This window comes from Tribolium castaneum, chromosome 6 (assembly GCF_031307605.1).
Source record: "Tribolium castaneum strain GA2 chromosome 6, icTriCast1.1, whole genome shotgun sequence".
NCBI classification, from domain to species: Eukaryota; Metazoa; Arthropoda; class Insecta; order Coleoptera; family Tenebrionidae; genus Tribolium; species Tribolium castaneum.
In genome coordinates this window covers 8053007-8077909 of record NC_087399.1, presented here as the reverse complement: position 1 = coordinate 8077909, position 24903 = coordinate 8053007, and the positions used below count along the sequence as shown (strand labels likewise).

Genomic DNA, 24903 nt, shown 5'->3' with positions numbered 1-24903 from the left:
TCGTACAACGCTCAAAATATCCGAATAAAAATTTTCCCGCCATTTATGGTTACTGTTTTCGACCTAGCTCAGTGGCGCCCCCAACGGTAACTTTACTTCCGAATAACGTAATAAGTCAATTTTGACGAATTTGAGTTACGAACGTCCAAACTTTGCTGGTATTTTGCAAATCTGTTTTATGTTGGAGTGGCATGGTTTTTAGATAAAGATTAAAAGACAATTTAGATATAATATAAAAATATGTCAGCTTTTTAATATCACAATTACAAAATTAAAAAAACCTCAAATTAAGTAAGTTGTGTTACAAAAACAAATTATACCTACGTAACAATAATAACATTGTTGTTGGTTGCCTATCGTTGAATACTACAATAAGAATAACAACAATTTCTATAATGCTTTTACAGTAAACCCGTTTGTTTTTTTTAAACGAGTAGGCCGATGTGTCAGCGTATTTTTGAAGGGTACCAACACTCGACCATCGACCGTCTTCTGGCAAATGTCCTGGCCCAGAAGTAACATTTTATATACTAATTGTTTAATTCATGATTCCCTAAATTAGTTTTCTATAAAAAAAATTAAATCAAATCTTTAGCAAAATAAAATCAAAAAGTAAAGTATCAATTTATATTATTTTAAACACTATTCTCACATTTATTGTTAAAAATGTAATTGTTCAAATACTTGGAATTTTATTACAAGACGAATTAAAATAATATTTTCAGAAATTTAGATTTAAGTATTTTCAACTTTTCATTTAGTCATTTTGCATAAAGATAACACCTTTCAGTTGGTGTTAAGACGGAGTAGTGTGTACGTGTGTTGTTGTCATTAAGTTATTGTAATTCCCAATTTTGTTAATCTTTTAGCAATCATTCAGGTTAATTCCATCTTTTACTCTTTACTTCCAAGAATTTGAACGAGTAAAAACCTCTGTAATTAACTGTGGTTTTATTGAATTTTTATATGTATTTTTTACCCTGCTGATGTTCATTATATAAACGAAACGTTGCATCTCGTCGTTTTATTTAATGAAACATTTAAAGGAAGTTGGTCCTATCGTCGTTAAATTTATTACAGTCAATCAGTTAAAGATGGAAATTCAAACAATGGGGAGGTAAGTCGTACTTACCGTTAGAGTGTGGCTGCTTCAGTTTCATTAAGTTGAGTTTAGTTTGCAAAATTAAAACGACTAAACCTTCGTATGTTACGTCGAGATCGATCCACAACCCGCGTTCGTCTATGCTCGGTTTTGTTACTTTGTGAATCAAAGGCGGGGTTTTACCCAAATTTAGTTCAGTCACCATCAAACCTTCAATAAAGTATGGAAGCTTAATCGACGATAATTTACTCTGGATTTTATCCTTGATTCCTTGAGTGAAGTTATCGTCACGTAAACAATCGAAAAAGACTCGACCGACCAAAGAATTGATCCACTGGACGTCACTTTCGACCTTAATCTAAAAAAAAAACAAACATGATTTGAATTTATACAAATGACTGTCCAATTTCTTACTTTATTAAAAATCATCATATACTTTATGTAGTCACTTTCAGTCAAAATCTCGCAGGTGTCACTTGACGGTAAGTTTGCACCTTTATGTGTGGCCGCCTTAAGTCTCCTGAACCAGTCTTCTTTCTCTCGGTCAGTTCGTCCGAAAAGGAATAGTTTCGTTTGGGTCGGACTTTCCTACAACATTTTGTTACTTGTGATAACCCAACAACCAAAAAAATAATTACATCTGGTGGTGTCAAACCGCTCCAATCGTCCGGAATCGACTCAAACTCTTCGTCGAGTAAAACCTCGTTTTCCTCGTCTTTCAAAGCATCATCCAAGGCTTCGTTCAACAATTTATCATCCTTGAACAATTACTTAAATAAGGATACCAGTTCTGCCAGGTGAATAATAATCATTTTCTAAGTAAAATATTGAAAATGCTAAGTAAAACAATACAAATTGTAAATGGCACTGTATTTTTAAATATGATTTGCGAAGAAAAATAATAATACCTACTTGGGTATTTAACACTCACTTGCTAAGCTAAATATTTGTTTTACCAGACATGGACTAAATTTTTTGATGTGAAGACTAAATTAAAAGCCATCTCTTTAAAAAAGCTAGTTTTTTTTAATTTTTATTTAGTTTTTACTCGTTTTTTTTTTGTACGCTGGCCTGATAAAGTTGTGACTTGATTGACTTAAAGTTGAAACGCAAGATACTTCACAGATCGAGAAAAAAAATACATGATTTACGCACAATCTCATTGTAAATTTGCATGCAAAAATTGAACCCGATTCTCGCAATAGCAAGGAGAAAAACAACCGTTAGAAAAATATCTTTGAAGTGATACTTTTCAAATTTGCCATTTTCAAAATTTAGTTTAGGAGGAAGTGCCAGAGGCGCCACAACGGTTTCCGGTTGAAAACTGGCGGCAATATATCAAATTTCTTGTTAACCTATAAAATTATTTTATTAAATAACTGAGTTATGTGAATCAACGAGGAAAGAAGTTCACTAGTTGAGGATTTTCCAAAGTAAAAAGATGATTAATTGTGAATCTTTTCCTAAAAGCGGTTTTTCATCATAAAGTTCTTGGGCTATGAGAGAAAAAGGCATAGAATTGTGTGTTAGTGTAACCAAATTTTAAGTTTTTGTTAGAATTATTACGGTTGATACACATAAACAGTGAAGTATTTTCTACATTTTTAGGGGGAAACACAACACTAATGTGCACAGTTTTGTGGCAAATGTATTCTTCTGTTTGGCAAATAGAGACGTCATTTTCAACACAAACTCAAACGAAGCTTAAAAATCAAACTGCACTCAGTTTTTCCTTAAAATGTGAAAATGATAATGAGGAAGTTTCCATTTTTTTTTTAAATTAGTACCATTAATAGTGTCTTCATAATTGTAAAACTAATGGTAGTTTTTATTTTTGTTATATTCGCAAAAATAAAAAAGTTATGAGGCCTCGAAGTTCAAAATTTAACAGATCGCTCGCTTTACTGGTGTCGCTAGGTCTGACGTCACGCTGCCCACTGCCGCGTGTGGAAAATTCGATTCTTTAAGGAGCTGTATCTGGTTAAAATTAACATGTTTTTAAAATTCCTTCGCTGTTCCTCAATTTTTTCCATTTGTCTATTGCACTTCGAGTATTTTTATAAGCTGTTTCAAAAATACAAAAACACCAACGTCGCATTTTCTATCAAAATTTGCAGCTATAATTTATAATTTATACTCTCAATGAGAGATCCAATCATCAATAACTATTTTACAATTTTATCAATCTTATTTAAAAAAATATTTCAGTAAAATGCGACGTTGGCGTTTTTATAGTTTTGAATGTTTAACTATTAGCCCTAACTAAAATTAATAAAATTTAGAAATCTCACGCTATAAAATCGTTTGATATCGAAAAAACGAGAACATTGCAACTTTAAAAATAAGAAAATCGTAGTTTCATGTCTTTGTAAAATCTAGGTTTATAATTATAAACCACATCTACTTATTCATAGAACGTATTTTCAAAAGCATCGATAAATAAAGAAACTGTATTTCTGTGCAAGTGTCGATATCTTTATCAAAAGTCGTTTATAGAACTTTTTTTACATATTTTTTGCACAAAACATTTTGCAAGCATCGCTTTTTGTAGAATGACACTAGAAATCATAAAAAATTCCATTTTTTAATATTTTTAATTTTTGTATTATTAATATTTTATATTAATTAATATTTATTATTTATAAGAAAGCGTATAAGAAGTCTGAAAAAATTCAAAGCCATATACTTTCGGTTCACTTTGATAAAAACCATTGTGGTGGAATTGACTAACCTGTTACCATGACAATTCATATAAAAGTTAATGCCAAGAGTACCCAATTTCCACCACAATGGTTTTTATGTAAGTGAACCGAATGAGAAAGAAATAAAGTATTTAATAGCAAACGCTGATTTTGTGTGATTATTAAAGTGGATTATTATTAGTTACTAGTCATTTATTACAGTATATCTACTTAAACAAATTACTTCAATCATTCAAACAACACTTTTTTTCAATATTCTTTCAACAGTTTATGCCGAGTGACGTCATCAGGCTCAAACCGCTGACAAAAAAGCTTATATTTTTGTTGTTTTTAAAACTATCGAATTATTTATTTTTGCATTTAATTTCTTGATTAGTACTAATATGTTGATAATAAATAACATTTTGAAAAATTGGAAACTTCCTCATTGGTGACACGAGTCACTAATTGGTCGGAAATAACAAAATATCCCGAACGATCATTGGAAAGGTTTAATTTCCCAAAAATCATGCCATCTACTGGTGAAAAAAATTATTAATCGTTTCTTTAGCAACCTTTTAGTTCGAATTATGAAAACTGAGGGCCTGAGTCGCCCCATTATTCTTTGGTAGTACTTACTGTTTTCGCACAGCGTTTATAATTTTTACCGAGAGTTTATACGATTTTTTACCATTTCCAAAGTTAACTATGTTTCACCATTTATCATTTAATTTTTTCCCCTTAAATAATTTATCAAACATAATTAAACTACTCACTGAATCGTCTGGCGATGGTGGTGAGGGACTACTCGCCCTCGAATTCTCCGAATCACACTCAAAATCTTCGTTTTCTTCCGTCAACTTACTAAACCTTTGTGCCAGAATCGAAAACTTTTTCTTATTCCCTTGACTGCGTTTTTTCTCGATTGGTGATTCAATAAAATCCATTTGATCCTTGTTCAAAGTCACACAAATCGGATATTTCTTACTCCAATGACGCTTCTTCGCCAAACCAACCGGCAACAAACTCACTTGTGCCCCAGTTAGATTATAAACCCGATGATGTGTGAAAATCGGTTTGATTTTCGGTTCGTTCCAAAGCGCCCTTTTGGCAACTTTCGATTTTGTGTGACTCAGACGAAGTAAATTGCCTTGCAAACGCAAAAACACCGATTGTGTTTGACTGATGTGGTAAGTGTGAGGATTGTAATTATCGGGAAATTCATTAACCCAACCTTCGTATTTAGTCAACGGTTGAAATTCCTTCACTGCCGGTACTTGTAAAATATCTTTGCACGTCTGGATGGCAATTGCCGGGCTATGAGACGGAGTATCGAGCAAAAATTTCACATAATAAAAGACACAAGTCACAAAAACACCGATCAAAAACCCAGCCAAATAACTCGAGTAACTGTGGATTAAAACATAAGCCAGGACAATGGCAAAAATGTGAAAAAACCCTCGGGAAACACCCTTTTTTATCGTTTCATTTCTCGCCCTTAAATCGACGAAACCAACAGGTGCGTACACGGTCTGTGGTTTCGACTGGATTTCCCTGATTTCCTCACCACTCACTTCCTTGATATTGACAACATTCTCATCGTCGATTTTAATGTTATCAAAATCTTGCTCAATTTCTTTGAGAATTTTAAAATTGGCGCCAATTTCCTCCAACGCGTCCACAGCACTCTCAATATCGTTTTCTTCCGGCAAAGCTTGCTCGATTTTATCACTATTTATGCTATAAATGCTCGCTAAACTCTTCTTACTAATCGTCCCTTCTTTACTTGACTTCGACTTGAGCAACCTAAACCTTTGCCTTAAACCGACATTTCGGTCCTTTTCAATTGACGGAGTGTCATCATCGTCACTGGACATTTCCGCACCTTCAGTTGTCGAAAAAATGCCACAAGTTTTCGAAATACTACTCTCGGATAAGTCCTCTGAATCGGACAAACTCGAATTTTCTTTACTGTCTTTAACTTTGGTTTTAAGTGGCGAACCTTCGTCCTGGTTACGCGCTTTTATCTCTGTGATTTTTTCCTCCACACTTTTGGTTATTTTACCCTAGAATTGCTACAATTAAAAAGCGAGTTTTAGAAAAGTTATTACTACTTTAATGTCGGAAAAAAATCGCCACGGGTCGGAAGGGGGCGAAGCATCGATGTTTGGGTTCGGAGTGATGTCTATACTTGTGGAACGTTTGACGAGACGAGGAAGCAACTTCAAGGGGCTACTCTCGGGCTCGCTAACTCCTATTTTTTAAATAGTTATCAGTTATTGAAACCGGATATCGAATTATTGCAACAAGTGATTATTATCAAGTTTTAAGAAATCAAAGCTCCAGATTTAAATCAAATTAGATAAACACAAAAACTAGTTTTTTGGCAAATAGAACCCTTATCGTATTTTACAACAACCTGTAACAGTTAGATAATGTTCGAAAAAGTAACACGTTCGCCTCTTGTAAGTACATATTTTTTCTGTATTTTACCACGAAACAATTAAAATATTTACTTTTTTGCTTAAAACACCTTGAAATGTGCGATTTTTATTTCAAGGTCGTTAAAGCTTTCACGGTTACATTAAATTACAAAATAAATATTGCATTGCTTGGAAAGTATACCATTTTTAAAAAGGTAATTCAAGTTGCTTAGCAATGTCTATTTTCCAAAAAAGATAATAATAATAATAATAATAAAAGGCCTTTATTAAAGGCATTGGCAACTTATGTTAAGCAATAATAAACAAATGAGGAGGCGAAGTCTAACTTGAAGATATTCAAAAAACCTCAAAGAAAAAATAATAACAGTACAAAAAATAAAAATTATAACAGAAAGTCATTCAATTTACACTTTTTGTCAGTGAACTGCTAGGATTTCGGTAAAGTGATCAAACAGAAGATCTTTGAATTAAAATGATAAAAACTAAAGTAAAACCAAATAAAATGATCACAGGGTCAAAACACAGTCACTGGTTACGACATTTTTATTTGTTGCAACAATTAAATTTTATTGTAACAGACAAATTATTCCAGTGACCCTCAAACCTTGCACCAATACTTCAGATATAAATAATATTCTTAGGTACGTTTTTTTAATGTCGAGTTAAATATAAATTTCAGGTTAATGTCAAAAAAACATTTCTAACTTCGAAATAACTTGACACTTTTGGGTTGACTTTTTTCTAACTCAAACCCAAGGTAGGAATTAAGATAGAATTAAACTAATTTATTTCAAGTGTTAGAAGCGGTACAAGCAAGCGTTAGACTGACTCAGAGTTATTTGACTCAAAAGTTAACTTACTAGTGAAAAGTTACAATTCCGTGAGTGTTTTTTTTCTCACAGTTATTTTCTTCTAATATTATGTAAACTTTCACCTCTAAAAATGTAAGCAAACACCTTTATAGAAATGAAATAAAAATAAATTTGAAAATTACTTAATACCAAAAAACTAAAAAGAAAAGCCATTCAAGAACAAATGCAAAGAAGAATACTCTTCAAGAAGAAAATTTTTAACAGGAAAATATTCTTTTACATTTATTTTCAGCGTTAGTTAGCTAACACAGTTGAGCAAAGTTAAATATTAAAAAATTCTTAATTTTAATCTTGAATGTAAACACTGAATTTCCAGAATAAAAATTTCGATGTATAATTACGCTATAAGAGAATGTTTTTTAATTGGTTTCGACAAGAATGAAACTTACCCTTTAGGTAGAAAAATGACATAAAAAAGCTTATCAGTTTTTAACTATCCCAGGTCATAATTTTTTTGATAACTGATTATTTATCAGTATCAGTATCATATTATTTATTTATTTATTTTTTAACCAAAAATACAACGGTAGCAATTGTTTTAAATTTTTTTACAGACAATATTTGTTTAGAGTATAGACTGTACAAGCAAGGATAGTGAAAATGAGTCCATGATTCATAAAAATTATAAACGAAAGGTTTCACAAAGTTTTTCTGAAGTTCAAAGTTATTGCACAAAATTTCCTAAAAAGTAAGCCAATAAATCACAAAATTATGGCAAAAATGACATTATTTTTGGAAATCCTGAGGATTTAATAGTTAATAATACGATACCTAGACACGCTATGGAAAGGGTGTTTTAAAAAAAGTGCAAACATTAATTTAAAACACGTTGCATGACAAACATGTTTTAAAATAGTGTGTATAATCTAAAATTCAGAACTTAAAAAGAAGGCTTAAAATGATACCAACAAAAAAACACGTTCTTAGACCAACATCAATTTTTTTAATATTAAGATATTATAACTGGAGTAAAGGAGTTTATGAGCGACATAATGACACATAATTAATAAAGCTTAAATCTTTAAATAAAGCGAAATTTGTTCCTTGTAGTAGTTTCATAATACCTTGTTTACAGAAGTTTTTGACCGAGTTTTTTCCAGTCCCTTTTCAGATGATTCAAAAAAAAATTAAAATTACAAGATGACATATTAGGGCTATAAGCGGGATACAAAGGACTTTTTCAGTGCAATTTTTCCAGGATATTTGCGGTCAAATGAACTCTGTTTTCTTGCAACAAAATCCCTTTTTTTAATTTTTCAGACATCAATCAAAATAGTAAGATGCATTAATTTGGACGTTTGTCATCTAAAAAATCCATGTATAATAATCCCCTGGACCTTCCAACATTCAGATGCCATATTTTTCAATCTGAAACCACAACTCCGACTATTATCTTTGATAAAATAGAGATTAATCACTTTTTTTAGATTAGATTGAATTTTTTTGGATTCTGGGGTGAAATAACGGATTCAGGTTTCATCATTGGATTGAAAAAGTTTCTTTTTTTTGTCAGTATGCAAAAACTTTATAAAAAAAGGTATTATGAAATTACCAAAGAGATGACGTATGTGCAAGAGTACGTGGAATAGTAATTTTTGTATTAAGTGCGCGAAATGAGTGTTTTTTTAATGGCGCCTGAGAATGTTATTTTAGTCGAGACCGCCAGGTCGAGACCTAAAAGACATTCGAAGGCGCCATTAAAACATGAATTTCGCCACGAAATACAAACAACGTTTTTTCTACAGCCTCCAGATGAAGAAAAAAGTAACAGAAATTAGTTGGAACAAAATGGTCTGATAAATCGAGTTGCTTGCATGGTTACGATGATAAATAAAAGTGATAGTTGCGAAAAATTTGTCACAATAGGTATTTTTGTTGAAGAAGTGTGATGGATTTTAGCAGCGAAAACGAAATAGATGCAATTGCAAGCGCGGCAGTGTCGAATCTTTTGCCTGCTAAATCAAGACCGCAGTACGAAAAAACGTATCTTCAGTTTCGGCAGTGGTGTTCTATGAAAAAGATTGATCAAGTAACGGAAAATGTTTTGTTGGCGTATTTGGAAGAAAAGTCTACCACCTTAAAGCCACCAACACTCTGGGCCCTTTATGCGATGTTGAAAGCCACCTTAAACGTTAAAGAGAATATCGATACACGTAAGTTTCCGAAGTTAGTGCCCTACCTGAAAAGCAAAAGCGTAGGTTACAGAAGCAAGAAGTCGCAAATTTTAGACAAAGAAGACATTAGCAAGTTTATTAATGAAGCAGATGACAAGATATATTTACTGATGAAGGTAAACTTATCATATTAGTGTAATACAAATCAAAACAACTCGTTTTATTTATAGACTGTGCTAATTTTGGGTATATCGGGAGCCCTTCGACGTGAAGAATTAGTTAAAATGAAGCTAACTGACATAGAAGATAAACAGTCTGTCTTAATTGTGAAGGTGCCTGATACAAAAACCCACTGCGAACGAATATTTACTGTTTCAAATTTAGAAAATATAGAAATTGTCAGAAAATATAGAGCTTTGCGGCCTCCACGGGCGACTAGTGACCGTTTATTTTTAAAGTATACCAACGGAAAATGTGTGAATCAAAATGTTGGAATTAACAAAATCGGAGAGATACCAAGTTTGATTGCAAAGTGGCTTAACAAAGACGAACCTAAAAAATATACTGGTCACTGCTTCAGAAGAAGCTCTGCCACTCTTTTGGCGAATGCTGGAGGTGATCTAATTTCAATTAAACGTCATGGGGGCTGGAGAAGCAGCACAGTGGCAGAAAGTTACATCGAGGACTCTTTGAATAATAAAATTGAAATTGCCAATAAAATTCAACCTTCTTCCTCCACAGAAGAAAACAAAATCACTCAACCTTCTACATCGGCTTCTTTTAATGGCGAAAATAACTTTCATTTACAAGCGTCTTCACTCAGGCCTCTGGGGATAAACGGGGGCACGTTTTCGTCATGCACATTTAATTTTCATATGTCAAAGTAAATATCTATTATTATTGTTTTGTAATATTGTTCTGTATAATTATAAAACCTTTAAAACTACCTCTCATTATCGATCCGTCTCTTCATTTCGGTTGCTGTTGATGTCTTTTCGTGTTACTAAAATTGTAACAGAAATAAGTTGGAACAAAATGATCTGAAAAATCGAGTTGCCTGCACAGTTAAAAAATATTATTTTTTCACTGTGAAACCGTGAAAAAATAATATTTTTTCACAGTGAAAAAACGTCAAACTTCGCGCATAGGTAACCATGCATAAATGTCACGATTTTTTGACGGCTGTAGAAAAAAGTAGTTTAAAAAGTTTTATTAATTTTTTTTTTAGATTATAAATTATAAGACAGCATAATGGGAAGACTTTGGTTATTAATTTTCACATTTAAATTAAGATTACATTGTAATATGCATTCCAATTCAATAAAAATAGCAACAAAACAGCAAATAGCTCTCAAAATTAGTTGTTATAAATTATTCATGCACTTCAAAAATTAATAGCTAATGTATTTCAAGTATAGTTTTAATGACAGATCTAATAATTAAAAACTATTTTACAGTTTTATTGATGTTATATACAAAAATAATTAGGTAAAATACGATGTTGGCAATTCCGTAGTTTTGAAACAGAAAGTAAGATCGCTTAAAATTTTCACGGTTGCTTAGTAATGTATCATTTTCAACGATTAAATTGCAAAATAAACATTGCATTGCTTGGTAATTACACAATGCTGAAAGACGTGATTGTAGTAGTAATGTTTCCAAGCAATATAATTTTACATAAGTGATACCTGCGGCCCCCGTCTGTGCTGTAGCGGCGTCGTTGGCGTTGTGTTCATCATCGCTCGCGTACAACTCTTCCAATTGTTCAGCATTTGCGTGGAATTTAATGGAAATTGTAGGAACTGAAGTGGTGACAGGTTTACCTACAACCAAAACCAAACTGTGAGGTTTGGTGACAAACAGGCCGAGAGTACGACTAGTGCAATACGAAGCCACAAAAGAACGTAAAAAGTGGTCACAACACACGACATATACCTTTTACCTTTTAACATTCCTAATGTAATTTTACCGTCTTTCTTTTTACTCATATTTTATAAAAAGGGTTAGTTGCTAGCTGGGAAGGTTAGTTGGCTACAAATACGAGGAATATCAATGCAAGTCCAAAGGATAATACGCCAAATTTTACCTTTACTGAATTGTTCCATTTTGCAACATTACAACTCCGTGCGTTGGGCAACACTCGGTGCAAATAACACCAGAATCGATTTTTTTACTATCTTCTCCACTTGACAACAAGCAATTCACTTTTAAATTACGAATAATTCTGTAAAATTTAATTACGTTCGTTTACTCCTGTCATTTGGAAATCGGCCCTGTCATGACGCACTGTCGCCAACATTATTTCCTAAACTAGGGTCGCCAATCTACGATTAACGACCGTGATGGAAAGTTATTAACCGTAATAAATGAAATTAAATGCAAATTTCCAGTTTTTGAACAACTTATCGTCTTTATCGAACGAAAAATAAACCCCAATTTTTTATACCGATTCAAAAACCCGTGAAGGTCACAAACGTCAAACCGGCAACTGTCAAAAGTGTTTTCGATGACTGGCTGTTTATTGTGACTTGTGAAAAAAAATCAGGTTCAAATCGTCACAAAGTAAGTAAAAACACCGTAATTAACTAAACTAGTCTCTAGTCCAGTCACAACAATTGGAATTCGTTTGTTAATTCATTGTGTTTTTTTGCAATTTCATGTTGCACATTTTTGAGGTTAAGTCATTGTCTCAAAAGTTTTTCAGTCATCAAAATGGACTCAATAGCGACCGATTCCGGCAAAATCGTCAAAATGGAAGTCGATTACAGCTCGACTTGCGACGAGAAAATCCCCGAATGCCAGAAATTGGCTCAAGCTGGGAAACTCCACGACGCTCTCGACCAACTCTTGGCCCTGGAAAAGCAAACTCGGACTGGGGCCGACATGGTCTCCACTGGTCGCGTCTTAGTCGCAATCGTCCAAATTTGTAAAGAGGCCAGAAACTGGGGGGCCCTCAACGAACACATTGTTCTCCTAACCAAGAGACGGTCGCAGTTGAAACAAGCGGTGGCCAAAATGGTGCAGGAATGTTGCACTTACGTGGACCAAACCCCCGATAAAGACACAATGATTAAGTTGATTGATACACTACGCCAGGTTACGGAAGGCAAAATTTACGTTGAAGTCGAAAGGGCGAGATTGACGCATAAACTGGCGAAAATTCGTGAGGAAGAAGGGAATATTTCCGAAGCGGCGAACATAATCCAAGAATTGCAAGTCGAGACTTACGGTTCCATGGATAAACGTGAGAAAGTCGAGTTGATTTTGGAACAAATGAGGTTGTGTTTGGCCAAACAAGACTATATCAGGACTCAAATCATTTCGAAAAAAATCAATACAAAGTTTTTCGACGATGAAGGCACTCAAGACCTCAAATTGAAGTACTACCGACTCATGATGGAGCTGGACCAGCATGAGGGCTCCTATTTGGCCACTTGTAAGCACTATCGAGCTGTTTTAAACACTCCAAATATTCAGTCGGAGCCTTTGGAACGTCAAAAGGCCGCACGTGCGGTTGTTTTATACTTAATACTAGCCCCTCATGATAACGAACAAGCCGATTTGACTCATCGTGTCTTGGCCGATAAAGTTCTTGAAGAAATACCAATGTACAAACAACTGTTGAAACTCTTCACGACCTCGGAATTGATCAAGTGGTCGGGTTTGTGCGAAATTTACGAAAAAGAATTGCTCTCAACTCCGGTTTTCAGCGGAAATGAGCAAGCGAAGAAACGATGGAATGATTTAAAGTGAGTTTAATCCTTTGTTACACCTCGATAAATCTGTACCTGAGAGCGAAAACAGGCAAGGACTAATTTAAACAAAAATTCTTTAGTAACTAATGTCACAATTTTCAACATTTATGAGCGGTTATTTTGTTGTAAGTGGATCTAGCAGGTATTTGATTTTATTCGACTTAATAGTTAACGCCCTAGACATAAAGTTTTTTTTTCGAAATGAAGTCCAAGTTCAATGTTTAAGGCATTGAAGTTATAATGATTTTTTTAAAACAATGTAAACATTAAGTAAGAAAAATTAATTGTCTTTCGGAAAATCTGATATTCTTCTGGTGTCCATTTGAGTTGTGTCCTCAAATTGTTTATTTTGCTTTATTTTTGCGTTCATTTCTAAGTTGGAGGAGTGATTGATGCAAATTTAAAGGTTTTCTTGGTTTTCATCTTAAAGTGACACATTTTAAATTCTCTGTGAAATTTGTTTTAAAATATAATTTTCCTGTCTGCTTTTCTTAACTGGAACTAAACAACTTCTGATAATTTAAATTGGGTTCCTTCCATCTTCATATTTTTTTCTTGCAACTTGCGTGATCTTACATTCAAATAAATGCTACCAAAGTCTAAAAAGTCTTCTGATTTCATGGAATATACATTAAAAAGGGGATTTTTACAATTTCTAACAAAATTAGTCCAGTCGTTACAGGTGAAGATAGTTCGTGCTTTCATACTTTTTTAGCTCTTTTAATAATGCTGGACTATCCATCAACTTCGCAATAAAAATTATGGTTTATTTGTTAAATGTGCGTAAATTTGTTCAATGAGATTATCATCATGTTGGGATTTTGACCAAAACAATTGTTTCAAAATTTCTAAATTGGATTTTTCAAAAGTCAAATACTTATACATTCATAGAGCTATTTCGCTATTTCGTTTAAACCTCTACCAGCTTTAACTTCATCCCATATCACACACTATGTGCCTTTAAAACCTGGATCGTGGTTGGTAGAATTTAATCTCTACAATTTTCTTAAGTAAAAACTTTCGTAATTAGTTACGTAGATCAGCAATAATAATTTTTACATTCTTTTTGTTCTTTGAAGCCAAGATTTTGTCATCTGCTTTTAGTTTATAACTGTTGCGAGCATCATCTAAAGATGCTTTCCTTTTTTTTTCTAATATTCCTTCTCGTTTCGCATCTTCAAGAGAATTTTTTAAAGCACTATTAAAAAAGTCGCACAAATTGCAAGTGTCAGCATGGGATTAGTGAAAAAACATCAATGAATATTGTTCTAAATGTCCCTGTTTTAGTTGGTACAAGGTTTTTTTGTTTACACTCTTTACAATAGAGACAATACGTCTTTTAATAAGTCCGAATCAAGGTATTTTTTGAAGTCTATTCTCTGAAATAATCTCTCTCATAAGGAGGATAATGATTTATGTGATGTTTAGTTTGTCATTTTACATTATCTGGGAATTAATTGGAACTAGAAATTATTATGTACAGTTCTTGAATTTGAATTTTGACTTGAATTTTTTCCCGGCTTGTGCCTGACAATATTTTTTTTAACAGTGCAAGTGGAAATAAACAGCAATCTCATGAAAAACTTGCTTTCCAAAAATCCGTAAAAACTTGTGTTGGTGTTGTTCTTCTGTTACTAAGGATGTGCATTGATTACGACACAAATTACCACATAGTGGTTTTTTTTTGCTTCCACAATATTATTTTTTTAGTTAGATTCGATTCAGCTGTTTTTATAATGTTTTTTTTTCCATAATTTTTCTCTTCTTAGTCGTGTTTTTCCTTTGCTAATGGTTGCTAATAGTTCCTTCAACAACTGTAATTTTTGTAAATAATGCAAGGTTTTATGCATTGTTTCAAATAGAAAGTGCGTAAATGTTCACTTTTATTTATTTTTTGAAAAAAAAATTACTTATGCTGTTTTCTCTCTCTGGCACAGAAATACCTGAAAAGGTGATGTAGTTTGTTAATCTCAAAGAAGGGGTCCATTTTTAAAGGAATAAAGAGTCTTCCCTTTCAAATATAAATGTAGTTTATTTGCAGTAGGGCTTTCGGAATTACTGAAGATGTATTAATTCTGAGCCTTGGTTTGTAACATGACGTTAATTTCAGGAATCGTGTCGTTGAGCACAACATCCGTGTCATGGCAAAATATTACACCAGGATTAAAATTTCAAGAATGGCCGATTTATTGGACTTATCACCGGCCGAAACCGAGGAATTTTTGTCTCAAATGGTGGTCAGTAAAAGTGTGCAAGCCAAGACCGACCGGCCTTCAGGCGTTGTACATTTTCAACAAAGTAAAGATCCCAGTGATGTCCTCAATGATTGGGCGCACGATTTGGCATCTCTCATGCAACTGGTCAACAAAACCACGCATCTTATTAATAAAGAAGAGTGTGTTCACAAGCATCTCCAAGCCACGGCTTGATTTCTTTTTTGTATTATTTTACTAATAAATAGTGTGCATTATTTCCGAGTGTTTTCTTGTGACTGTTATCTCATTTGTAACACTTGATAAAATACAATTACGTTATTTATCATCAATCTTAAATAAATACATCCTTGAGTAACCTTTAAGCTTATTTATTGAACCGCAGACCACGATAATTATGTAAAAGATGTATTTTTTCGGGATTATTTAATATGATGATTGCCGTGATTAAATAGAACAATAGTTAAGAGACATTGTAAGGTTTTAATGACCTGATAACGTGGTTCAAGTCTTGTACCAATTATTTCGATTGGGAACATGTTTTGAGGTTGTTGGGCAAAACGGTAAGAACGATTTTTTCGTTGTTTTTTTTAAATACTCAAACACTTTCAGGAATTGAAATGACTTCAACGGAAAATATCACAACTACGGTAGGTACGACATTTTATCACGCAATTCTATTAAAAAGATAATTATTCAACCTGTTTGCGACTTCTTCTATTAACGGAAATATGCAAATTAGTCATTTTTTTAAGAATACGATAGCATAAAAAGTATGAAACAATTCAACTCATAGCCGCGTCAAGGTAAGAACCTGAAATTAGTTTTTACGATTCAAATAAAACAAATTTATTAGTTTATTGTGTTGAAATAAATAAAAAGCAATTTAGGAATTTTACGCTAGGTAAATATCGGCAATATATTAATTTATTGATTCGATTGTAACCCTTGTAATTTTCTGTAACATACTTAGTTACATTCAAAAATATTCAAAAAAGTAATAAGTGGGTAAGCGGCCCCAAATTGAAATTACGAAAAATTAACAAACACTATTAACAACTAATCGTAAAGTTTTGTAATTAATTAAAATTAATTAATGTGACCATTTAATTGCCCAATTCCTTCACAAAACATGTTTTTTACGATAATTCCCTTGCGCAACTTAACCTCACTTTTCGTAAAAATTCCATCAGCCCTTTAGAATGTATTACGCAACATGTAAAAATGGTAACTAATCGACGCACTTGCCTCAATCTCGCTAATTTATTCGACTTAGATGCCGTCGCCGTCATGGCAGCCCCCCGAGCGCAGGTCGCTCCTCTACTACCTGAAGCTCATCACCGTAGAGCCCACCATGGTCCTCTACATGATGGCCTTCATGACCACGTCCGTGGTCGAGCAGGCCTTCTTCGTGAACAAAGCGTGCCGTGTCAACCACGGCCTTAACGCCTCAATTTGCGACAACCTCACCGAGTACGAAGAGCTCAACAAGGAGGTCCAGGTGACCGTCTCGGACTTCCACTTGTACAACGACGTGGCGGGCCACGTGGTGCCCATCATTCTGGCGCTGTTCATGGGGGCTTGGTCGGACAAAAGGGGGCGAAAGCTGCCACTTTTGATCGGCCTCACCGGGAAGTTGTACTACTCGGTGATGGTCGTGGTGAACGCCACGCAGGATACGTGGCCGGTGGAGTATATTGTGTATACGGCGACGCTGCCCATGGCGTTCACGGGGGCTGATGTGGCCATCTTTGCGGCGGCTTTTACTTATCTGGTGGATATTTCCACGCAGGAGAGTCGGACGATGAGGGTGACGCTGCTGGAAGTGTGCTATTTGGCGACGATGCCCACGGGGATCGCCTTAGGTAAAATTACTACGAGGGGTAACGACTAAATGTTTGGATGAATAAACAGCGGCAAAATTATGGTGTTTTGGCAAAATTGCTCGAACATGGTAATTTTCTTTTTAAACTCTTAATTAATTTATCTCAACTTTTGGTTTTTGGGTAATGACCTTGTCGACATTTTTTTATGGGAACCCCTCAGGCAGAGGGTATGAACAGGACATAATTCTGTCAACTCTTATTTTCAAAATGACTTATCTTCTTAAAAAATATAGGAAGCACCAGTGTGTTGCATGATTAACAATTTAAATACATACCGCAAACTTGCCCAAAATGCCCGTAATCATAAAAACTGAGTAAAATAATTTAAAAAAATTGTGAATACTGTCGTAAAAGTACTAAATTGTGTCGTAAACTTTTGAAAAATACTTTTTTCAGTTAGAGGCTTGAAACCTTAGAATGATAGATGGAAGTCGGTGGTAATAATAATAACGTATGTAGTTTATTGGTATACTAAGCAAAATCTTACAGAAAATTCAACGATGCTGATTATTTGAACAAACTTAGACGACAAACAAGCAATAAAAAAACAAAATCATGATAAATAATAAAAATGCGAATTAAAGCCGACCAGAACAAAAATAAATCTGGAAACCTTGAAGAGTTTTCCCATTTTCCAATTCTTTAGCATTATTATTGTTTATTTTCTTTGAATGAACTTGGTTCCAAACTAATCTTTTTACAGAACGTAAAAGCTAAAGATTTGATTTTTTCATTAAAAAATGATTACAGAATTTTCATAAAAATAATTCAAAACAAATTTATTCGAAAGTTGATAATTACCGTGGAAGGCTGCTCTTAGTTTTTTTAACCATTTTGTTTTGTTGTCGACATAACAAAACAAAATATTACATAATACGTATATGCAATTTCAGTTCATTGTAAAATTTGGCAACAACGCATTTGCATTTTTTTCTAGTTTCCGTTGGGTTTTCTTGGCTTGAATTTGTCCTTGGGGTTTAGCTTAACACAGAGTTCTTTTCTTTTACAGAAACTCCCAATTTGTACTTTATTTCACCCCAAAAAATTCAAATTCGCTATCAAAAAATTCTATTACGAAATGAAATGGGATTTAACGACGTAAATTTCAAAAGTGCCTGCTAATAAAAAAGATATAATTTTGTTATTTCGCCAAAGTTTCTAACCAAAGGTTATTAACAAATTTTTTCTTAAAAATATTTTTATGGCAATTTGTTTAGTTTAAAAGAGAAATCAGACTTTTCGTTTTTCTCTTAAATAGACAACCAAGTTAAGAACAATTTCTGGATAGTACTAGAAAAGGTTGTCTACTGGGGCCTGTTTCATAAAACTTTTTACTATTGATTTACTTGTCACTTGTATACTTTTGCAATAGTAATGTAACGTGAATAATAAACTTATCATTTGTAAAAATCAGCTTATAATTTTTATGAAACGAGGTATTTTCATTGTCAAGGGGTTGGTGGATGCCACTTTGAAAATTGTATTAAATGAAGAATTGATTCTTTTTTTGTCAAATACTTGAATTTTGTTCATTTCTAACTGATATTATTCTAAAATTTAAATTTTCCATTTTTGTAAGATTTTTTTTTCGAAAATATTGTAATACTCGTACCTAACATTTAATTTTGGTTATTGCCACTTCGACAATTAAGGACGTATAAATATGGCTAAAAAAGTTAATAGTTTCCAGTAAAAAAAATTTTATTACTCGAAAACCAAAAGGTACTTCAAATTTCTTTGGGAATTGTGTACTTTAAAAAAAAACTGACTAGTCAAGCATTTTTTTTTCATTTTTAGTTTTATTAAGCAGATTATTCCATAAGTTTGCCACCCACTGTATTTTGCACGTCAAGCTAATGAATGTTTATTTAAAAAAATAATAATAATAAATTGAAGAAGTATTTATATAGTAACTTATGACTTACTTAAAAACTACTTTTAAGCACTTGATATTTAACATAAAATTAAACCAAAAAACAGGAATATTTGACAACTATTTGTATGGACAAAAGAAAAACTATTTAATAATTTCGTGACATCTTCTTTGGCTTTAATGACTCGAATGCCCACTGGTATATTTTTAACAAATCTGTTAGAATTCTGTATTGTTCCAAATATGTTCTGTTTTATTTTTTAAATCTTTCAGTGACCACTTAGCAAAATTTCTAAGATAATATTTCATTTGGTATCCAAAAGACACAATGATATTAAAATCAGGGCTTTTTGCTGCCCAAGACAATATTAATGTCAGAATTATTTCAAAAGTTTTGGTATGTGACAAGGAGCATACTTTTTTGAAAAATAAAAATATTTTAGGGATATGATTTTTCAATCGGTGGCAATAAACATCTTTGCAAAATATATTAAATTTGATACGTATTTTTATTTTTTTTAATTGTTTTCGATTTACTGCTCTTGAAATTTTTTCTTAAAATCCAACAATGTAAAACGATGCAGTCTGCATCACAAGACATATCGGCGCTTATTCAAAGCAGGTGGCAGTGTTTTTTACTTTAAAGCTCAGTTTCTTGTAAAGCATTACTATACAAGATGTGCTCTTTCCAATATTTCTACATAAGGCATTCTTTCCTTCAATCAATTTTGCTTTTAAAATGAATTCTTAAACACAGTTTTGACAGATTTCACAAGACGGAGCTTTTTTTCAGTTTCATATTCAGTTCATTTACATTGTTTTTTTCTGATAACTGATTGAGAATCAGACACAAATTATAAAAAAAAACACTTTAGTAGCATATTTAAGTTTGAATCCATGCAAATTATGAATAGTGTTGTAGCAATAAAACTAGTTTTATAATTGAAAATTAAACAAGATTTCGTCTAAACATTTAGTTGTTATGGCTCGTAGGCAAAACGAATACGAAACTTTTTTTCTTTAATTTAGGGAAGGTGTTATTCAACCAAGTCGTAAACAAGTCATACGCTGTGATGTTCGGCATCAACGTCGCGCTTTTATTTCTAGCGATAGTTTACTCATTTTTGAGACTAGACTGGCGGACAAACAGCCGCCAACAACCGCTGAGTGAAGCCCCGAATCTCTTTACCGACTTTTTCGATTACAACCACGTCGTGGACACGGGAAAAACACTCTTCAAGTCACGACGCAACAATCAGAGGTGCTACCTCCTGATTTTAATCGCAATGATGGCGTTTTACACGTTTCAAAGAGACGAAAAAGCCATGAGTTACTTATACGTCCAGTTGATATTCAAGTGGACGTTTGACGAGTTTAGCAATTTCCGAACAGTACAATCGGCAATTCAAGACGTTTTTCTCTTGTGTGCCATACCTTTAATGAGCAGGGTCTTGGGCTGGAGGGACACTATTATCATCATGATCGGGGCCCTGGCACACTCAGTTGGGCGGATTTTCTTCGCCACAGCCGACGAATCCTGGATGTTTTACCTAGGTTTGTAACCATCTGGAAAAAATACGATTATTTTCTCATTTTGTGTCTTAACAACTGTACCGATAAAGCAATGGTTAGGTGTGTTAACATTTTCGCGAAGTGCGTTAGAACCAGTGAATTTTACGTTTGTATGGACATTGGAAGTAAACTACTCACCATTATTACCTAGAACTTTCGCTAGTTTGGTGAAAAGTCTTAAAAATTCACTCGGAAAAACCACAAATGAAATGACACTTCAAATTGAAAACTTTTCAAGGCCTACTAACGCCTTACGCGCTACCAACTGTCATAAACAAATACCCCTAGTTTTTTACTAATTAACGCAAAATGGAACTGAGTTGCAAACTTTTATTAATTGTTTAATTGTTACACACAGGGGGCGTTTTTGCGGCCATTGGACCCATCGTGGCCCCCGTAATCAGGTCAATGGTTTCCAAGTTAGTGGCAAATTCGGAAAAAGGTAACTACTTTACCAACCAAATTGTGCCAACCACCAAATTTGGGGATTTTCTCTTCCAGGTAAAACCCTCGCAGTGCTGGCAGTGGCAGACAATGCTATACCTTTAATTTCCGGTACAATGTACAGTAAAGTGTACAACGCAACAATACATACTCACCCTAACGCAATTTTTTATCTCACGATGGCCACACAAATGACCGTTTTTGTTTTAATTCTGTGAGTCATTGTTAGGGGAAAAACAATTTTTGATTAGCGTTTTTTTTAGATTTATTCACGTTAAAGCAAAAGATGAGTATCTCATCCATGAGGACGAGGAGGTGAAGACAGAGTGCCTCCGAGACGATTGATTCCTGACCAGTATTGCTCAAGAAAACAACAAAACATTCCTAATTTTTATATTTGACTAGTTTTTTTGACAATAAATAAATTATTAAAATCACACGTTACATGGCATTTGCTCGTAATTGAGACACATTCCTAGATTGTCATCGGCCGGGGCTTCCCTGGCGTTGGGCCCGAAGTGGACCCCGATCATGAACGGCGTGATGCTGCTTTCGATGCGACAAGGGGTTTCCCCGGCCGGACACAGGGATTCCCCGCAGTGGACCAACGTACAAAAACCGGGCCCGACATCTTGCGGCTGAAACAAACATTACAATTTTTGTAAAGCTGGAATAATACGCACAATGAGACGCAAAATTCAATTGAACAAACCGTTTTGTTTTTTGTGTTATAAATTTTAATAAATAAACAGGCGCATCCACCATTTTTTCAAGTTAAAATAAACTTTTAAATAAGTTCCCGGGTAAGCTAGTGTTGTAAAAATGATAACACAATACGTAAAATGAACCGCAGAATTCAATGGGATAAAGCATTTTGCACTACGACTTTTAGTTTTTGAGTTATGAATTTTTAATTATAAATTGGCGCATCCACCATTTTTCAACTAAATTAAGCTATTAAATAAGTATTCCAGTGATGTAAAAATGCTGGTGTAATACGCAAAATGAGCCGCAGAATTCAATGGAACAAACCGTTTTGCTCTACGACTTTCAGTTTCTAAGTTATGAATTTTTTTGTGAAAAAAAAATAACATGCCTCTGTAATCGAAACCGTTGCTCGAAGCGACTCCGGGTTTACACGAAGAAATAGATAATTTTAAGTGCTATCTGAAGTTTTTTGATTTTTGTTCTAAGTCTTACAGTTTCCAAGAAAAACGCAGAAAAAGTTCCAATTTTAACTTTTTTCAATATCTTAATGTCGATTACGGCAAAACTGTTCGACAAAGCGAAACTAGTTTGATGTTAGCCGATGTAAAATGATTCCCGGAATCGACTGGCGTCAAGAAAATCGTCAAATTCCCAACAGTTTTTTTGTTATGAGTTTTTTTTTATTATATCTGTTTGCTTTCCTTACCCGGAGCGGCTCCGGGATCCCACGAGACAATAGATAATTTCAAGGGCTACCAGGTGGTTTTTTGATTTTTGCTCTGAGTCTTGTAGTTTCTAAAAAACGCAAAAAAGGTTGCAATTTCCACGTTTTTTTTTTCAATTTTTTAATGCTGATTACGGCGAAACTACATATTAGAGGAAAAAAAAACAGTTTTCGATCAGCGATTACTGCGAAAATGTGGACGTTTAAATCAGCAGTTTAAAAATCCCTAGATTTGGGATAAGTCCCTTGACCTTTAATTAAATTGTCTATTGGATTTTTTAAACCTGCTGCAACTTTTCTGGTCTTTGACATTGACAATTGCTTATTTTAAAAATAAATGAGCAATACCATTAACAAATCCTCGGAATCGCACGGCAAGACGACTTTATCCGAGCACTCGTCGGCTCTTGGTTCGGGTGTTTCCCCCGAACCCACGTCCTCGGTCACATTATCGTCATTATTCGGCGATATTCGGAACGCGTTTTCGTGACACGGCTCGTAGACTATACTGCACATATCTTGCTCCTGTCTGATGCAAATATTGTAGTCTTGATCGGCCAAATGTCGGCCGTTTTCGGCAAAATTCATCGTTTTGAGGGTTCCGGTGGTTCCCGTATGGTACTGCAAACAGCCAACTGGGGCCCGTTGGGTAAAGGGGATTTGTGTAACCCGGACTTCCCATAAACGCGTCACTGCTTTTTTGCTCAGTTTCATTTCAATGGTGGCCACCGAGTCCATGTTCTCGACGTCGAAGTAGGCTAAAATTGGGGGAATCACACTACAGTTTGATTTGTGGGGGAATTACCGTGTTGGCCGCTGTTTAAACCACACAGTTTCAATTGCCTACGTCCACCGTTTAAGACAAAAATATCGTCTTCGCAAACGCCGGTTTTTCGGTTCGGTTGACCCAAGTTGAAGTGGATGAAATCGAGCCGAAACTGCGATATTTCGGGGTCGATTTTTTTGACAGTGAGGGAGCAAGACTCCATGTCTTTGGATAAATCGGGGAAATGGGGGTTCACGAAATATGTGATGTTGTTGTGGATTTCTTCGTTGCAAGTTGCAGTGACTGGAATTGGAATAGTGTATTAAAATCAAGCTTCATAAGACCAGTCTTAAAGCACGAATTCAGTTTCAAAAACGAGTCAAATTAAACAAATCGGTGGAAAAAAGTCCTAGAGAGTTGGAATTTTTTAAACTTTTTTTAAAATTGATAGGAGTGACTGTTTCCAAGATATAAGCAAAAACCAAAAAAGACAGCTTTAACCCCCTCCCCCTCCTTGAGCTCCCCCCCCCCTCGGGGACTTTTGATATATGACTACCCAAGTGTAAAGAGAGTGTTTAAAAAAATTCAACTCCCTAGGAATTTTTTTCCACCGATCGCCTTATCTTTGTTTAATTTGACTGGGCTAAAAGGTCTTATCTTATGAAACGAGTTTTTTATACTATTTTTTGTAATTTGCCCCCTTTTTGCCGTTTTTAAATAAACATTTTTATTTTAGTCGGTTTAGGGATTTTTGTGAGGGTTGGTAATGTCTCAACTTTGAAAGTGAAAAATTGATTTAAAATTTTTGTTTTATCAAAATTTTGTCAAAAAACAAGAATATGGATGATAATGGGGGTAATCTTGCATGAACGCCCCCTGAAGTTTGTGAAATTGGTAAAAATACAGTCGCGAATTTGCTTCCTGCCAACCTAAAAATTTTCGTAAAATGTTCCGTCAAATAATGACCATTATGGCATCGCACTTGATGACATTGCGTGCTTTAATGTGCTTATTAAAGAATAAAAATGGCGGCAAATTACAAAATTTGTTTTTTTTTTGATAAATTTAAATTTGAAGTCTTACAGACGCAGCACACGCCGAAGCCGAGTGCGCAAGGCCCGTGGGAAGTCCCGCCTTCGATTTTGCACTCGTACGCGTTCATGCAAATGCCTTTCCGGCGTTGGTCGTTCGAGAGGCACTCCTCTTCCACAGGCACCGGGAAAAAATTCAAAACTGGTGGAAAGTTTGATTGGGAAATTCGCTCGTGACTGAGGAAATACGAACCTTTGGGTAGTCGTGAGATGTTCATTTCGGGGTGAGCGACTCGATTGTTGTTGTCGTTCCAAATGTCAAAGTTCGGCAACATTGGCGTTGCCGTTATGAATTCGAGGAGAAGAAAGCAAAGTTTCCTCATTTTTGTGAGGAGTTTTGTCGGGGAGCACGTGCACGACTAACAGTTTCGAGCATCTTCTTCTCAGTGCAGATTTTCTAGGTCAATGGGTCGGTTACACTTCTTACATAAACTTGAACTTGTGCGGAATTTCCGGCCCGAGGAAATTACACAAATTGGCTCGTTAGAAAGTTTTAATGAATGGGTGAAATTAAAGAAAAGTGTTTTCAGACGAAACGCGGGGAAATAATAAACAAGCGGTGCATTTTTTTAGGAAAAAAAGATCAAATTTCAATTTTTTTGAAATCTGTTGCTCCTCTACAAAAATACAGGGTGTTTACAATGTGGCGCAAAAGCTC

At 34.3% G+C, this 24903-nt stretch overlaps 5 protein-coding genes across 10 annotated transcripts in view; 3 read left to right on the top strand and 2 right to left on the bottom strand.

Moving 5' to 3' along the window:
* The window catches only part of LOC655072 (uncharacterized protein), a 13061-nt gene extending 1576 nt beyond the window's left edge, over window positions 1–11485 (bottom strand). The window contains exons 1-8 of one of the 2 annotated variants that reach the window (XM_008198371.3): window positions 11300–11485; window positions 11156–11244; window positions 10902–11036; window positions 5898–6037; window positions 4560–5849; window positions 1741–1860; window positions 1517–1690; window positions 1133–1460 (exon numbers count right to left, since the gene is read on the bottom strand). In XM_008198371.3, the coding sequence (XP_008196593.1) occupies window positions 1133–1460; window positions 1517–1690; window positions 1741–1860; window positions 4560–5849; window positions 5898–6037; window positions 10902–11036; window positions 11156–11201 (2233 nt within the window). In that variant the 5' untranslated portion in view covers window positions 11202–11244; window positions 11300–11485. The remainder of the gene's footprint in view (window positions 1–1132; window positions 1461–1516; window positions 1691–1740; window positions 1861–4559; window positions 5850–5897; window positions 6038–10901; window positions 11037–11155; window positions 11245–11299) is intronic. The other variant, XM_008198372.3, reaches the window with a different exon arrangement.
* On the top strand, window positions 6176–21393 carry LOC655217 (uncharacterized protein). 5 transcript variants are annotated; one of them, XM_961733.5, is made up of 7 exons: window positions 15567–15744; window positions 15794–15831; window positions 16458–17046; window positions 19970–20494; window positions 20871–20954; window positions 21014–21170; window positions 21220–21393. In XM_961733.5, the coding sequence occupies exons 2-7, from the start codon at window positions 15802–15804 to the stop codon at window positions 21299–21301; spliced, it is 1467 nt and encodes a 488-aa protein (XP_966826.3). In that variant the 5' UTR covers window positions 15567–15744; window positions 15794–15801; the 3' UTR covers window positions 21302–21393. The 5 variants fall into 5 exon arrangements, with proteins under 5 accessions (XP_015837975.1, XP_966826.3, XP_015837977.1 ...); XM_015982489.2 differs by lacking the exons at window positions 15567–15744; window positions 15794–15831 and adding an exon at window positions 6176–6248; XM_015982491.2 differs by lacking the exons at window positions 15567–15744; window positions 15794–15831 and adding an exon at window positions 15852–15987.
* Window positions 8376–10100, top strand: LOC135266510 (uncharacterized). Its single transcript, XM_064357431.1, has 3 exons — window positions 8376–9252; window positions 9298–9389; window positions 9444–10100. The coding sequence occupies exons 1-3, from the start codon at window positions 8988–8990 to the stop codon at window positions 10098–10100; spliced, it is 1014 nt and encodes a 337-aa protein (XP_064213501.1). The 5' UTR covers window positions 8376–8987.
* Window positions 11629–15440, top strand: Rpn5 (Regulatory particle non-ATPase 5). Its single transcript, XM_961653.5, has 3 exons — window positions 11629–11775; window positions 11910–12962; window positions 15079–15440. Exons 2-3 carry the CDS (start codon window positions 11926–11928, stop codon window positions 15395–15397), a joined length of 1356 nt encoding a protein of 451 aa, XP_966746.1. The 5' UTR covers window positions 11629–11775; window positions 11910–11925; the 3' UTR covers window positions 15398–15440.
* LOC103313903 (uncharacterized protein) lies at window positions 21336–24903 on the bottom strand. The gene is made up of 5 exons (XM_008198373.3): window positions 24439–24903; window positions 24238–24387; window positions 23194–23457; window positions 22737–23146; window positions 21336–21594 (listed from the first exon to the last, which is right to left on the bottom strand). The coding sequence occupies exons 1-5, from the start codon at window positions 24566–24568 to the stop codon at window positions 21391–21393; spliced, it is 1158 nt and encodes a 385-aa protein (XP_008196595.1). The 5' UTR covers window positions 24569–24903; the 3' UTR covers window positions 21336–21390.